The 13,084-nt window shown below is 68.3% G+C and overlaps 1 protein-coding gene across 3 annotated transcripts in view; it reads left to right on the top strand.

The window, feature by feature from the left end:
- DGKG (diacylglycerol kinase gamma) overlaps positions 1–13,084 on the top strand; it is a 139,337-nt gene that overhangs the window by 107,505 nt on the left and 18,748 nt on the right. For 2 of the 3 annotated variants that reach the window (XM_075937332.2, XM_089780900.1), the window contains exons 20-22: positions 3,829–3,989; positions 6,052–6,116; positions 7,476–7,566. In XM_075937332.2, the coding sequence (XP_075793447.2) occupies positions 3,829–3,989; positions 6,052–6,116; positions 7,476–7,566 (317 nt within the window). Of the gene's footprint in view, positions 1–3,828; positions 3,990–6,051; positions 6,117–7,475; positions 7,567–8,052; positions 11,940–13,084 lie in introns of those variants that run through there. The other variant, XM_089780901.1, reaches the window with a different exon arrangement.

The following is a 13,084-nucleotide window of genomic DNA, read 5'->3' as shown; positions in this document are numbered from 1 at the left end:
ATCAACGCAAGCGTGTGTGGAGTGTGCATGGAGTGTGCGATGCGCTGGATGGCCCAGTTTGAAGCGTGCAGTGTGTACATGGAGCAACACAAGCGTGCATGGAGCGTGCGTGAAGCGTGCGTGGAGTGTGCATGGAGCGTGCGTGGAGCGTGCGATGTGCTGAACAGCCCAGTTTCGGTTCGGCCCTCACCAAAGTGAGGTGTCCCCAGCCTCTCCAGGAGCAGCCTTACTGGGTCCAGCCGGGCGTTTGCACTCTGCTCTCTCTGGCTACGAACCACCCTCTCCTGGTGATGGTGCGTGACGGAGCCGGGAGGTCTGTCCCAAAGGGCTGTTTGCAGCATTCCTGCAGCATTCAAGGCCACTGACCCGGCCCGGGTAGGCCTCTAGGCTCAGCCGGTGAGTGCTGCCCGGAGAGGCCCTTGTGGGTCCGGCCCGGAGCTGAGGGGCGGTCGCCGTCACCGCCATGGCCACTGCGTGCCTCTCGGGGCTCCGTGTGATGGGTCGCCCTTCGTAGCCCCTCGGGGAGGCAGCCCCCGACGCTGGCGCTAGCTCATCCCCCGGCTGGCCTGGCCGGGACGTGGCAGAGACGCAGCGATGGGGGCTGAAGCCGGGCAAAACAGCTGAGACCCTGGCAGGAGCGACCTGACGAGCCCCCAGCGGTGCCTGCTGTTGATGGAGCCTGCCCTTCCGGGTCTCTTTACCCGGAGCCAGGAGCAGGCCCTCGTGACTCGGTGCCGGGCTCCTGGGATGCTGGGCCGGACCCCGCTGCCTTCCCCGGCGGCCTGGGATGAGCCGCCACAGGGGAGAGCAGCCCGGCAGCAGAGAGGAGGGGCCGGATGCACCCACGCGCCAGCCTCGCCAAGGGAGGAGCCCGGCTGGCCTGCAACGGGCCCCGGAGAAGAGCCTCGGTGAGGGGAGGGTGCCCGGGGCGGCCGGCCTGGCCGTGACTCTCCGCGGCTCAGCTCCCGGCTGGATGCCGCTCTCACTCCTGTGGCTCCAGGACGGGGTCCGGAGGAGGCCAGAGGGCCCACGAGAACCGCCTGAGTCCCTCTCTGGGCAGGGGCACCCAGGGCCTAAGCTGCTGTTCTAGCAAGAGCCAGAGGAGCGGCAAGGCTCTGCCCTGGGGACCCCCAGACCCCGACCCGGCTCTGCCCCGGGGACCCCCAGACCCCGACCCGGCTCTGCCCCGGGGACCCCAGACCCCGACCCGGCTCTGCCCCGGGGACCCCCAGACCCCAACCCGGCTCTGCCCCGGGGACCCCCAGACCCCGACCCAGCTCTTCCCCGGGGACCCCCAGACCCTAACCCGGCTCTGCCCCGGGGACCCCCAGACCCCGACCCAGCTCTGCCCCGGGGACCCCCAGACCCCAACCCGGCTCTGCCCCGGGGACCCCCAGACCCCGACCCGGCTCTGCCCCGGGGACCCCCAGACCCCGACCTGGCTCTGCCCCGGGGGCCCCAGACCCCGACCCGGCTCTGCCCCGGGGGCCCCCAGACCCCAACCCGGCTCTGCCCCGGGGACCCCCAGACCCCGACCCGGCTCTGCCCCGGGGGCCCCAGACCCCGACCCGGCTCTGCCCCGGGGACCCCCAGACCCCGACCCAGCTCTGCCCCGGGGACTCCCAGACCCCAACTTGGCTCTGCCCCGGGGACCCCCAGACCCCGACCCAGCTCTGCCCCGGGGACTCCCAGACCCCAACTTGGCTCTGCCCCGGGGGCCCCAGACCCCGACCCGGCTCTGCCCCGGGGACCCCCAGACCCTAACCCGGCTCTGCCCCGGGGACTCCCAGACCCCGACCCAGCTCTGCCCCGGGGACCCCCAGACCCCGACCCGGCTCTGCCCCGGGGCCCCCAGACCCCGACCCGGCTCTGCCCCGGGGGCCCCCAGACCCCGACCCGGCTCTGCCCCGGGGACCCCCAGACCCCGACCCGGCTCTGCCCCGGGGACCCCCAGACCCCGACCCGGCTCTGCCCCGGGAACCCCCAGACCCCGACCCGGCTCTGCCCCGGGAACCCCCAGACCCCGACCCGGCTCTGCCCCGGGAACCCCCAGACCCCGACCCGGCTCTGCCTCGGGGACCCCCAGACCCCGACCCGGCTCTGCCCCGGGGACCTCCAGACCCCAACCCGGCTCTGCCCCGGGAACCCCCAGACCCCGACCCGGCTCTGCCCCGGGGACCCCCAGACCCCGACCCGGCTCTGCCCCGGGGACTCCCAGACCCCGACCCGGCTCTGCCTCGGGGACTCCCAGACCCCGACCCGGCTCTGCCCCGGGGACCCCCAGACCCCAACCCGGCTCTGCCCCGGGGACCCCCAGACCCCGACCCGGCTCTGCCTCGGGGACCCCCAGACCCCGACCCGGCTCTGCCCTGGGGACCCCCAGACCCCGACCCGGCTCTGCCCCGGGGACCCCCAGACCCCGACCCAGCTCTGCCCTGGGGACCCCCAGACCCCGACCCGGCTCTGCCCCGGGAACCCGACCCAGCTCTGCCCCGGGGAACCCCAGACCCCGACCCAGCTCTGCCCTGGGGACCCCCAGACCCCGACCCGGCTCTGCCCCGGGAACCCGACCCAGCTCTGCCCTGGGGACCCCCAGACTCCGACCCGGCTCTGCCCCGGGAACCCGACCCAGCTCTGCCCCGGGGAACCCCAGACCCCAACCCGGCTCTGCCCCGGGAACCCCCAGACCCCGACCCGGCTCTGCCCCGGGGACCCCCAGACCCCAACCCGGCTCTGCCCCGGGAACCCCCAGACCCCGACCCGTCTCTGCCCCTGGGACCCCCAGACCCGAACCCGGCTCTGCCCCGGGGATCCCCAGACCCCGACCCGGCTCTGCCCCGGGGGCCCCCAGACCCCGACCCGGCTCTGCCCCTGGGCCCCCCCAGACCCGAACCCGGCTCTGCCCCGGGGATCCCCAGACCCCGACCCGGCTCTGCCCCGGGGGCCCCCAGACCCCAACCCGGCTCTGCCCCGGGGCCCCCAGACCCCGACCCGGCTCTGCCCCGGGGACCCCCAGACCCCGACCCGGCTCTGCCCCGGGGCCCCCAGACCCCAACCCGGCTCTGCTCCGGGGGCCCCCAGACCCCGAACCGGCTCTGCCCCGGGGACCCCCAGACCCCGACCCGGCTCTGCCCCGGGGACCCCCAGACCCCAACCCGGCTCTGCCCCGGGGCCCCCAGACCCCAACCCGGCTCTGCCCCGGGAACCCCCATACCCCGACCTGGCTCTGCCCCGGGAACCCGACCCGGCTCTGCCCCGGGGCCCCCAGACCCCAACCCGGCTCTGCCCCGGGAACCCCCAGACCCCGACCCGGCTCTGCCCCGGGGCCCCCAGACCCCAACCCGGCTCTGCCCCGGGAACCCCCAGACCCCAACCCGGCTCTGCCCCGGGGCCCCCAGACTCCGCCCTGACACCAGTCACTGAAGCGCGGGGTGTCTCCCTGATGAGCTGTTGGACAGAGTTTGGTGCCTTCCCCACTGAGGCCTGGGTTTGACCCTTGGTGAGGAAGTGCCGGTGCCCCCCATCTCCTGCGTCTGCCCAGGCCTGGCTCCCCCACACGCTCCCGTCTTGCCCTGCCCCCGGCCCCGCAGAGGCCCTCCCCGCCGCATGGTCAGGTCTGCCATTGCAGCCAGTGCGGGGCCCTGTGTGACGCCAGCAGCCCTGGCTGTCCCCCCGTCCCCCCAGCTAGGCCCTGCGCTACACGGGGCCTGGTGTGGCCGGGGCCTCCTGCCGCCAGCTCCTCGTGGCCTGGGTGCTGCCCCAGCGAGGCCCCTGGGTGACCCCGGCCCCGCCCGGCACTAACGGCGAGCCCCCCGCTCCGCCCGCCAGGTTACGAGGGGGGCAGCCTGCTGAAGGTGCTGAAGGACGTGGAGCACAGCACGGAGGTCATGCTGGACCGCTGGCGCATTGACGTCATCCCCGCCGACAGGGAGGAGAATGGCGACCCCGTCCCGTACAGCATCATCAACAACTACTTCTCCATCGGCGTGGTGAGCGGCTCGGCTGGCCCTGCTGTGGCCGGGCTACGGGCGCTGGGGGGCAGAGCCCCTAGGCCGTGCTGGGCCGGTGGCTGGAAGCAGAGCCGTCCCTCCGTACGGTTGGGGGGGGGCTGCCCAGAGGCTACCGGGGGCCTGGCACTGGCAGCAGGGTCAGCCTACCCCTGCACTCATCGGGGAGGTGGGAAGCGGAGCAACCGGCCCCAGCTCATCTCACTTCCCCGAGCAATGCGGATGGGAGCCGGGCTGGGGGCAGGGGAGGAGTGGGCTGGGGGCAGGTGGTGGAGCGGGCTGGGGGCAGGGAGGAGCAGACTGGGAGCTCAGGGTGGAGTGGGCTGGAGGACAGGGGAAGAGTGGGCTGGGGACGGGGGGTGGAGCGGGATGGAGGGAGTGGGGGGGAACAGGAGGGTGGAGCGGGGTGAGGATGGGAGGGGAAGGAGGGGGTGAGGATGGGGGGCAGGGGGGAGGGTGGGCTGGGGGGAGGGGGGCAGGGGGTGGAGCAGGACAGGGGGAGCAGGGGGACAGCGGGGTGGAGTGGGGTGAGGACAGAGGGGAGCGGAGGGACAGGGGGGTAGAGCGGGTTGAGGATGGGGGGTGGAGCGGGGTGAGGATGGGGGGGCGAGCTGGGGGCAGGGGATGGAGCAGGATGGTGGGGACGGGAAGGAGCGGGGGGGACAGGGGGTGGAGCGGGGTGAGGTTGGGGGGGAGCAGGGGGGACAGGGTGTGGAGCGGGGTGAGGATGGAGGGGAACAGGGGGTGGAGTGGGGTGAGGACGGGAAGGAGTGGAGGGGACAGGGGGTGGAGCAGGATGGTGGGGACGGGAAGGAGTGGGAGGGACAGGGGGTGGAGTGGGGTGAGGACGGGAAGGAGCGGGGGGGACAGGGGATGGAGCGGGGTGAGGACGGGAAGGAGCGGGGGGGACAGGGGGTGGAGTGGGGTGAGGACGGAGGGGAGCAGGGGGACGGGGTGGAGCGGGGTGAGGACGGGGTAGGGGAGGGACAGGGGGTGGAGCGGGGTGAGGACGGGGTAGGGGGGACAGGGGGTGGAGCGTGGTGAGGATGGGAAGGAGCGGGGGGAATAGGGGGGGTGGAGCGGGGTGAGGACGGGAAGGAGCGGGGGGGACAGGGGGTGGAGCGGGGTGAGGACGGGAAGGAGTGGGGGGGCAGGGGTGGAGCGGGGTGAGGACGGGAAGGAGCGGAGGGGCAGGGGTGGAGCGGGGTGAGGACGGGAAGGAGCGGGGGGGACAGGGGGTGGAGCGGGGTGAGGACGGGAAGGAGCGGGGGGGCAGGGGTGGAGCGGGGTGAGGACGGGAAGGAGCGGGGGGGCAGCAGGGGGTGGAGCAGGGGTGAGGACGGGAGCAGGGTGAGGACGGGGGGGGGGGGCAGGGGGGTGGAGCGGGGTGAGGACGGGAGGAGGAGCGGGGGGGGGGTGGACAGGGGGTGGAGCGGGGTGAGGATGGGAGGAGCGGGGGGGACAGGGGGTGGAGCGGGGTGAGGACGGGAAGGAGCGGGGGGGACAGGGGGTGGAGCGGGGTGAGGACGGGAAGGAGCGGGGGGGACAGGGGGTGGAGCGGGGTGAGGACGGGGGGGAGCGGGGGGGACAGGGGGTGGAGCGGGGTGAGGACGGGAAGGAGCGGGGGGGAGGGGGGTGGAGCGGGGTGAGGACGGGAAGGAGCGGGGGGGACAGGGGGGTGGAGCGGGGTGAGGACGGGAAGGAGCGGGGGGGCAGGGGTGGAGCGGGGTGAGGACGGGAAGGAGCGGGGGGGACAGGGGGGGTGGAGCGGGGTGAGGACGGGAAGGAGCGGGGGGGACAGGGGGGGTGGAGCGGGGTGAGGACGGGAAGGAGCGGGGGGGCAGGGTGGTGGAGCGGGACGGGGGTGGCGCGGGGGGGCCAGGTGGCAGCCCGGAGTATTGCTCTGCTCCCGGCTAAAGAGGTGGCGCCTACTTGGCTGGGTCTCCGCGCCCGTGTTACTTTGCCGGGATTTTTCGGGCCAGGCCCCTGTTGCCAGCCGGCCTGTCCCAAGGCAGCTGACGTGCCCGTGGCCCCCTCCCTGCAGGACGCCTCCATCGCGCATCGCTTCCACCTGATGAGAGAGAAGCACCCGGAGAAGTTCAACAGCAGGTAACCCCCGGCCGCTCCGGCGCGCACGGGCTGTGGACAGGGCCCCGGGCCCTGCTGCGAATGCGCCGGGAGGCACCCGAGCGGTGGGGGAGGCCGTGCCGCGCCGGCCCATCTCGCTGCGGGGGCTTGTGGTCCGGGCGCGCACGACCCAGCGCCCGAGGCCTGTGGTGCCAGCGTGGCCGTGGCCATGGGGCGCGTTGGGCCTCCGAGGTTCGGCGTCGTTCTTCTTTCCTCCCATTTCCTGGCCCCAGGCACCCACACCTCCGGGGCTTCCGATATCGCAGACGGTGGCTTCCTCCCGACCCCCCACCGTCCCAGCGCCCCACAAGGGGGCATGGAGCCGTGGCCCTGGGACCAGTGGGCGGCCCAGGAGCTAGGCAGGGGAGCGGTCACCGCGCGATCGGTCCAAGGACGTCCCTCTCGGAGAGCTCTCTGCATTGTCCCGAGCTGGGGGGAGCCTTGTGGGACCCCCCGTTGGGCTGGCGAGATGTGAATTCGCCCTTCGATTCACACCCCTGGGAGCACAAGACATGAGGCGCCCCAGCCACTCACCCATGGGGTCCCCCGTCCGGCCTGGCCCGGCTCTGTTCAGTGGCTGGTGAACCGAGCTAGCTGTGCCTCCGGGATTCCACTGACCCCTCGCTGCATCCCCTGGGCAGAGCGCTCCCCGGCCCCCTTCTCCGTGTGCCCCCCCCGCTGCCACTGGGGCCAGCTCAGTCCTCCCCTCCCAGCAGCAGGACGGCCCAGGGGCTGGTAGGGTCCCTGGCCCGGGCAGTGCGGGCGGGGGTGGAGCAGAGAGCTGGCTGGAGGTCTCCTGTCCCCATCCCCCATCCCCCGAGAGGAGAGCCGGGGTTGGAGAGGAGCCGCTGCTCCAGCCACCTCCACCCACGGGGAGCCCCGCTGTGACTGGGGTTTCTGCAGACCGGTGCCCTGGGCACCCTGCAGTGGTCTGCTGGGTTTGCCGGGCAGGGGGTGGAACCAGCACGTGGGCGCCTCCTGGGTGACGCCGGGCCTGGCCGAAAGCAGGAATTCCTGCGCTCCGGACGCTGCCCTGCTGCCCAGCTCGGCGGAAGGCAGCTCAGTGGCGGCAGAGCTGCAGAAACTGCCCTGCTCGGGCCTCGCCAGCCCCCCGCCCCCAACGGCCCATATTCCCTTCGACTCTGGGCAGAGCGCGGGTGTCACGGCGGCTGCCGAGGAGACGCCTTCCCTTGCTAGCCCGCTGGTTGTGGGAGACAGGCGTGCGGGCAGCAGCTCAGCCCCTGGCCGGCCAGTCCCCTGCCAGCGGGGCTGTGGGGAGGGAGCCGGGTCTCCGGCCGGCAGACACGCTCACGCCTGTCCCCGCTCTGTCCCGTGGGCCAGGATGAAGAACAAGCTGTGGTACTTCGAATTCGGCACGACGGAGACCTTTGCTGCCACCTGCAAGAAGCTGCACGAGTACCTGGAGGTGGAGGTGAGCCCCCTTGGCCCCCGCGTGGCACGGACGGGGGCCCGCAAGCGACTCCTCCGGGAGGCTGAGCTCTTGGGAAGGAAAGGGGAGCTCCGGCCATCTGCCCCCTCAGGGACGTCCGGGATGGCAGTGGATCGTGGAGGGTCGCCGGCTGGCATCGGAATATTTATTGGCAGAGGAGACCTCTTAGGAACCCAAATCCCCTTTTCAAAAGGGGCTTCAGCGCTTACGGCCAGATTGTCAAAGGTATTTAGGTGCATAAAGATGCAGCTAGGTTCGAAAGCACCTGCGTGCCTAACTCCCATCGGATCGGTGAGACACTGAACCTACTTAGATGCTTTCGAAGGCCCTGCCAGACACGTGTCTGTCCTCGGGTGTCTAAATACCTTTGAACTTGTGACCGTAAGTGCCTGCCACTTTTGGAAGTGAGCCCTAGGCTCCTAAATCACTTAGGTGCTTTTGCTCATTTTAGGCACCTCTGCCCTGTAGGTGATTTGGAAAACGTTGCTCGTCGCTGCAGGGATCCGACCATACAGGCCCCCTCCGGTTTTGTGTCCCTCAAATATCGTTTCCGAGCAAAGGCCGAGAGCTGAGCCCCAGCAAGGCCCCGCCGCTGCGTTCGGCGAGCAGACAGTACGCTCTTTGGGGCCGGCGGGGCTTCGCCCTCTGCAGCTGCCCAGCGCCTGGCAGAATGGGGTCCGTAGGGCTGTGCAAGCGAGCCCAGCCCCGACCTGAAACGGACCGACGTCACTGCGCCTTGCAGACGTTCTAGCGCGTTCCCGTCAAGCCGGCCTCTTGCTCTTCGTGGGAGAGCCCCGAGCAGTTGGCGTGTAAACACAGGCGCTCCGTAGCCCTGCCTGATTGGCTCCGTCCCTCCCGGAGTGGGGTGTCCCCAGCGCTGCTGGGCGCAGGCAGGAAGCCGGGGGAAAGGAGCAAGCGTCTGGGGAAAGGAAACAGGCAAGAAGCTCGGGGAAATATTCAGGTCACGTCTGTGTATTTGCGAGGGGACTTCTCTCTAAACACGCACCAGAGCGCTCGGAGCCGGGCCCCTGCCCTCGCTCCTGTCCGTGGTGGGAGATCAGAATTCCCCTGGGCGTGCCTCACAGCTGGACGGAGGCAGGCCGGGAACAGGCGCTCTCTGTGAACGCCGGGCCTGCGCACAGCCGTCTTCGGGCGACATGGAAACAGCCTTTAATTAGCGGAGGGAGCTGCTTGCCTGTGGTTGCTAAGCGCGCGGCCGTTTCACAGCGCGGTGGGTTTTTCCGTAAACTCCCCGCTTCCCTTATCGCTGAATAAATGAACCTTTCATTGCTTATTCATGAGGGCTGGAAAAGAGAAAGGCCGCTTGCAGTTTAATTCATGTCCCGCAAAGAAACCCCTAATCTCCCCAGTGTATCTCTTACCTTAATTACAGCCTGGGTAGGAAGGGCTGGGAGGGGACGGGAAGGGGGCAGGGTGCTGCATGTGAAACCCGACGAGGGTGGGAGGTGGAACCAGAGAGGAGGGCGCGATGGCGTAGGATGGAGGGGCCCGTGTGAGTCAGACGGCGGTGTGCTCTCAGCCCAGCCACACGCACGTGGATTTTACCGCCAGCAGTGGCGTTCTCCTCCCTCGGGCAGGAGGGAACCCATCCCCCAGCTAGCTGTGCCCAGGCAGCGAGCCTAGAACGCCAGCCCCAGGAGTGCCCGCTGGCCAGGCCGAGCGACCTGTGCTGAGCTAGTGGAGAAGGGATCCCGGGGTGCAAGGCAGGAAAGGAACCGATCTGCTCTGAGGCGAGGCCTGGGGGTGGGATGCTGAGCTGGAGCGAGGTGGTGGAAACCCCCCTCTGTCCTCTCTGCTCCTTGGCAAAGCATCCAGACCCCTCAGCACCGGCCCTCGGGCCACGAGTCAGGTGGAATTCTGAGGCCAGCTGGCCCGTGCGTGGCAGCGGAGCCGAAGCGGAGGAGCGCTCTGAAAGCCGGTTTCCGGGCCGCACCGTGCGCCCGTGGCCACGTAGAGCCACGGGACTGGGGCTTGCCCCACAGTTCAGATCCATTGCAGTGCTAGGTGCCTGGAAGGGAGGTGGGGGCGTCGCTCCCCAGCGTGGGCAAGGGGCAGGGGTCCTGTCCTCGAGTGTCAGTCAAGCAAAGAAGGTCCAGTTCGGTGCCAAAGACTTGGCAGCAGGCCCCGCCCCTTTCAGCCCCTCCATTGTGGCCTCGTGGCTGGGTGCCCACCCTCCCGTGAAAGAGACTCTTGGGCTGCCGGGGCAGAAACGGCGCGTCCCTGTGTCACCCCGGGCAGCCCGCGTGGGCTCACAGCAGCCAGGGGCAGGAAAGATGCAGCAAAGCCAGCGAGTCACCACCGGGGAGAAGGACACAGGCGCCAACGCTGGGGTCAAAGGGCCCCCAAAGCACAGCAGATAGGGTGACCTCTGCCAGGGCCACCTCACCTCCCCCAGCTCCAGGGGCCTCTGCCGGCCTCCCTCCACCCCCCAGCCACCCCAAGCTCCTCCCCTGGCCTTGGACACCCCTCTCCGCGGAGCCCCTCCTCTGCTCACCCGGCGAGCTGTGGACCCCGCATTGTAGCCTCGCCCACTGCAGCCTGGGAGGTCCCGGGGCCAGGCCCTGCCCCAAGGGGGCTTGTCCGGGGGGAGATGCCTGGCAGCGACTGCCATGCGCAGTCAATGCCAACGGGAGCGCAGGAGGATGTGGTTCGGTGAGAGATCAGGCACGTGGGCAGGGGAGCAGAGTCGCAGCTTTTAAGGCCACAAGGGCCACCAGATTGTCGAGTGACTCCTGCGTCTCCCCCACGTCCCCGCACCAACCCCGGTCACCGGGATTTGAACAGAAGAACTTAAGAATGGCTAGACTGGGTCAGACCAAAGGTCCATCCAGCCCAGTGTCCTGTCTGCCCACAGCGGCCCATGCCGGATCCCCCAGAGGGAGGGACCACAACAGGGAATCCTCACGTGATCCCTCCCCTATCATCTGACAAACAGAGGCTGGGGACACCATGCCTACCCATCCTGGCCAATAGCCACTGATGGACCTAACCTCCAGGAATCTATCTAGCTCTTTTTTGAACCCTGTTCAAGTCCTAGCCTTCAGCACATCCTCTGGCAAGGAGTTCCACAGGTTGGTTGAAGTAGTCCAGAGGAATGACTAACGGAAAGGCAGCATCGCTAGTGCAGGCACTGGAGGGGCCTGACCTGCCAAGCGGCCACGTTTCTGGCCTGATCCCCAAGGTGGTGCCTTTCTCCCTAGCCCCGGTTTCCAGCTATGCGGCTGGCCAGCCTCCCTGAACTGGTCCGTCCGTGGCCTGGCAAGAATTCCAGCTTGCTCTGGACAGAGGGACCCCACCCGACTGGGCCATGGGATGAGGAAAAGGTGGAGGGGTTGTTAAAATCCCCGTGTCTCTGAGCCGGGCGCGGGAGCCACACCACGCAGCGATGCGCCGGCACTCCAGATCCGACGCGCGTGTGCCGCAGACAGCACCACGCCAGGCAGCAAAGCGTTAACCCAGCGGGAGTTTCGGTTGAAATACCCAGCCCGTTCTCCCTCCAGCTCTGAGGCAACTGCCATGCGGGCAGAGAAATGGCAGTTTTGTTTTGGAAATTGGCAACTGCGACGGGACGGCTCCTGGACACAAATCTGGGTTTCCCCAGCTGCACATTTCTCCAGCCAGCCTCCCTGCCAGCTGCCCCCTCTCAAAGAACCCATTGTACCACGCTGGCACTCGGGGAACACGTTCCCTGCTCCTTGGATGCTCCTCTGCGTCGGGGAGGCGGGGGTGATGCTCCGTGTTAATCACAGAATCCTAGGGCTGGCAGGACCGGACACCGTCCATCCCTGACAGGTGTCTGTCCAACCTGCTCTTAAATATCTCCAGGGCTGGAGATTCCACAGCCTCCCTAGGCAATTTATTCCAGCGTGTCACCCCCAGGCAGGAAGTTATTTCTGCTGTCCCGCCTAAACCTCCCTTGCTGCAGTGTAAGCCCCTTGCTCCCTGCCCTGTCCTCAGAGGCCAAGGAGAACAATGTTTCTCCCTCTACAAACCCACCCAAGTTCTGCCAAGCCCAGCAGTGGCTGGCGGCCCTTTCTAATACGCTCACCTCCCCAACCCCCTGAAGGCACCAGCGTGCGTAAGACTTAGCGGGCGGCGTCCTTATTGGACCGAGTCACCACCTCCGTCCCTTCCCTGTTCAGAGCAGTGGTGGCCTACAGACGGTTTATCTGATGCCCGTTTCCAGCTTAGCTGCAGGCCTGGGTCTGTTCCTTCTTTCGCTTCACCGGGTCAGTGGCTGCTCTAGCCAGCGTGTTGTCGGCACAGCAGCCTGTTCCTCACTGTCGATCTCTTGTGTGGTCCGTGCTAGTGGTGGGGGCCTACAGCCCTGTCTGCACTAGAAAGCTGCTGACAGTAGTGTATCTGTCTGTCTGCAGCGCGACGGCAGTGTGTCTGTCTGTCTGCAGTGCGACGGCAGTGTGTCTGTCTGCAGCGCGACGGCAGTGTGTCTGTCTGTCTGCAGCACGACGGCAGTGTGTCTGTCTGTCTGCAGTGCAATGGCAGTGTGTCTGTCTGCAGCGCGACGGCAGTGTGTCTGTCTGTCTGCAGTGCGACGGCAGTGTGTCTGTCTGCAGCGCGACGGCAGTGTGTCTGTCTGTCTGCAGTGCAATGGCAGTGTGTCTGTCTGCAGCGCGACGGCAGTGTGTCTGTCTGTCTGCAGCGCGACGGCAGTGTGTCTGTCTGCAGCGCGACGGCAGTGTGTCTGTCTCTCTGCAGCGCGACGGCAGTGTGTCTGTCTGTCTGCAGTGCGACGGCAGTGTGTCTGTCTGCAGCGCGACGGCAGTGTGTCTGTCTCTCTGCAGCGCGACGGCAGTGTGTCTGTCTGTCTGCAGTGCGACGGCAGTGTGTCTGTCTGCAGCGCGACGGCAGTGTGTCTGTCTGTCTGCAGCGCGACAGCAGTGTGTCTGTCTGTCTGCAGTGCAATGGCAGTGTGTCTGTCTGCAGCGCGACGGCAGTGTGTCTGTCTCTCTGCAGCACGATGGCAGTGTGTCTACAGTGTGTCTGTCTGCAGTGCAATGGCAGTGTGTCGGCAGTGTGTCTGTCGGCAGTGTGACGGCAGTGTGTCTGCAGTGCAACGGCGGAGTGTCTGTCTGTCTTCAGTGCGACAACAGTGTGTCTGCAGTGCAATTGCAGTGTGACGGCAGTGTGTCTGTCTGTCTGCAGTGTGCCGGCAGAGTGTCTGTCTGCAGTTCGACGGCAGTGTGTCTGTCTGCAGTGCGATGACAGTGTGCCTGTCTGTCTGCAGTGTGACAGCAGTGTGTCTGCAGTGTAACTGCAGTGTGACGGCAGTGTGTCTGTCTGCAGTGCGACTGCAGTGTGTCTACAGTTTGTCTGTCTGCAGTGCGACAACAGTGTGTCTACAGTGCAATTGCAGTGTGACGGCAGTGTGTCTGTCTGCAGTGTGACAGCAGTGTGTCTGTCTGCCTGCAGTGCACCAGTAGTGTGTCTGTCTGTAGTGCGCCAGCAGAGTGTCTGTCTG

The sequence above is a fragment of the Pelodiscus sinensis genome, chromosome 10, assembly GCF_052426305.1.
Source record: "Pelodiscus sinensis isolate ZL-2025 chromosome 10, ASM5242630v1, whole genome shotgun sequence".
Lineage (NCBI taxonomy): Eukaryota > Metazoa > Chordata > Testudines > Trionychidae > Pelodiscus > Pelodiscus sinensis.
The sequence above is the reverse complement of the archived record's forward strand: the minus strand, read 5'-3'. Positions and strand labels throughout refer to the sequence as shown.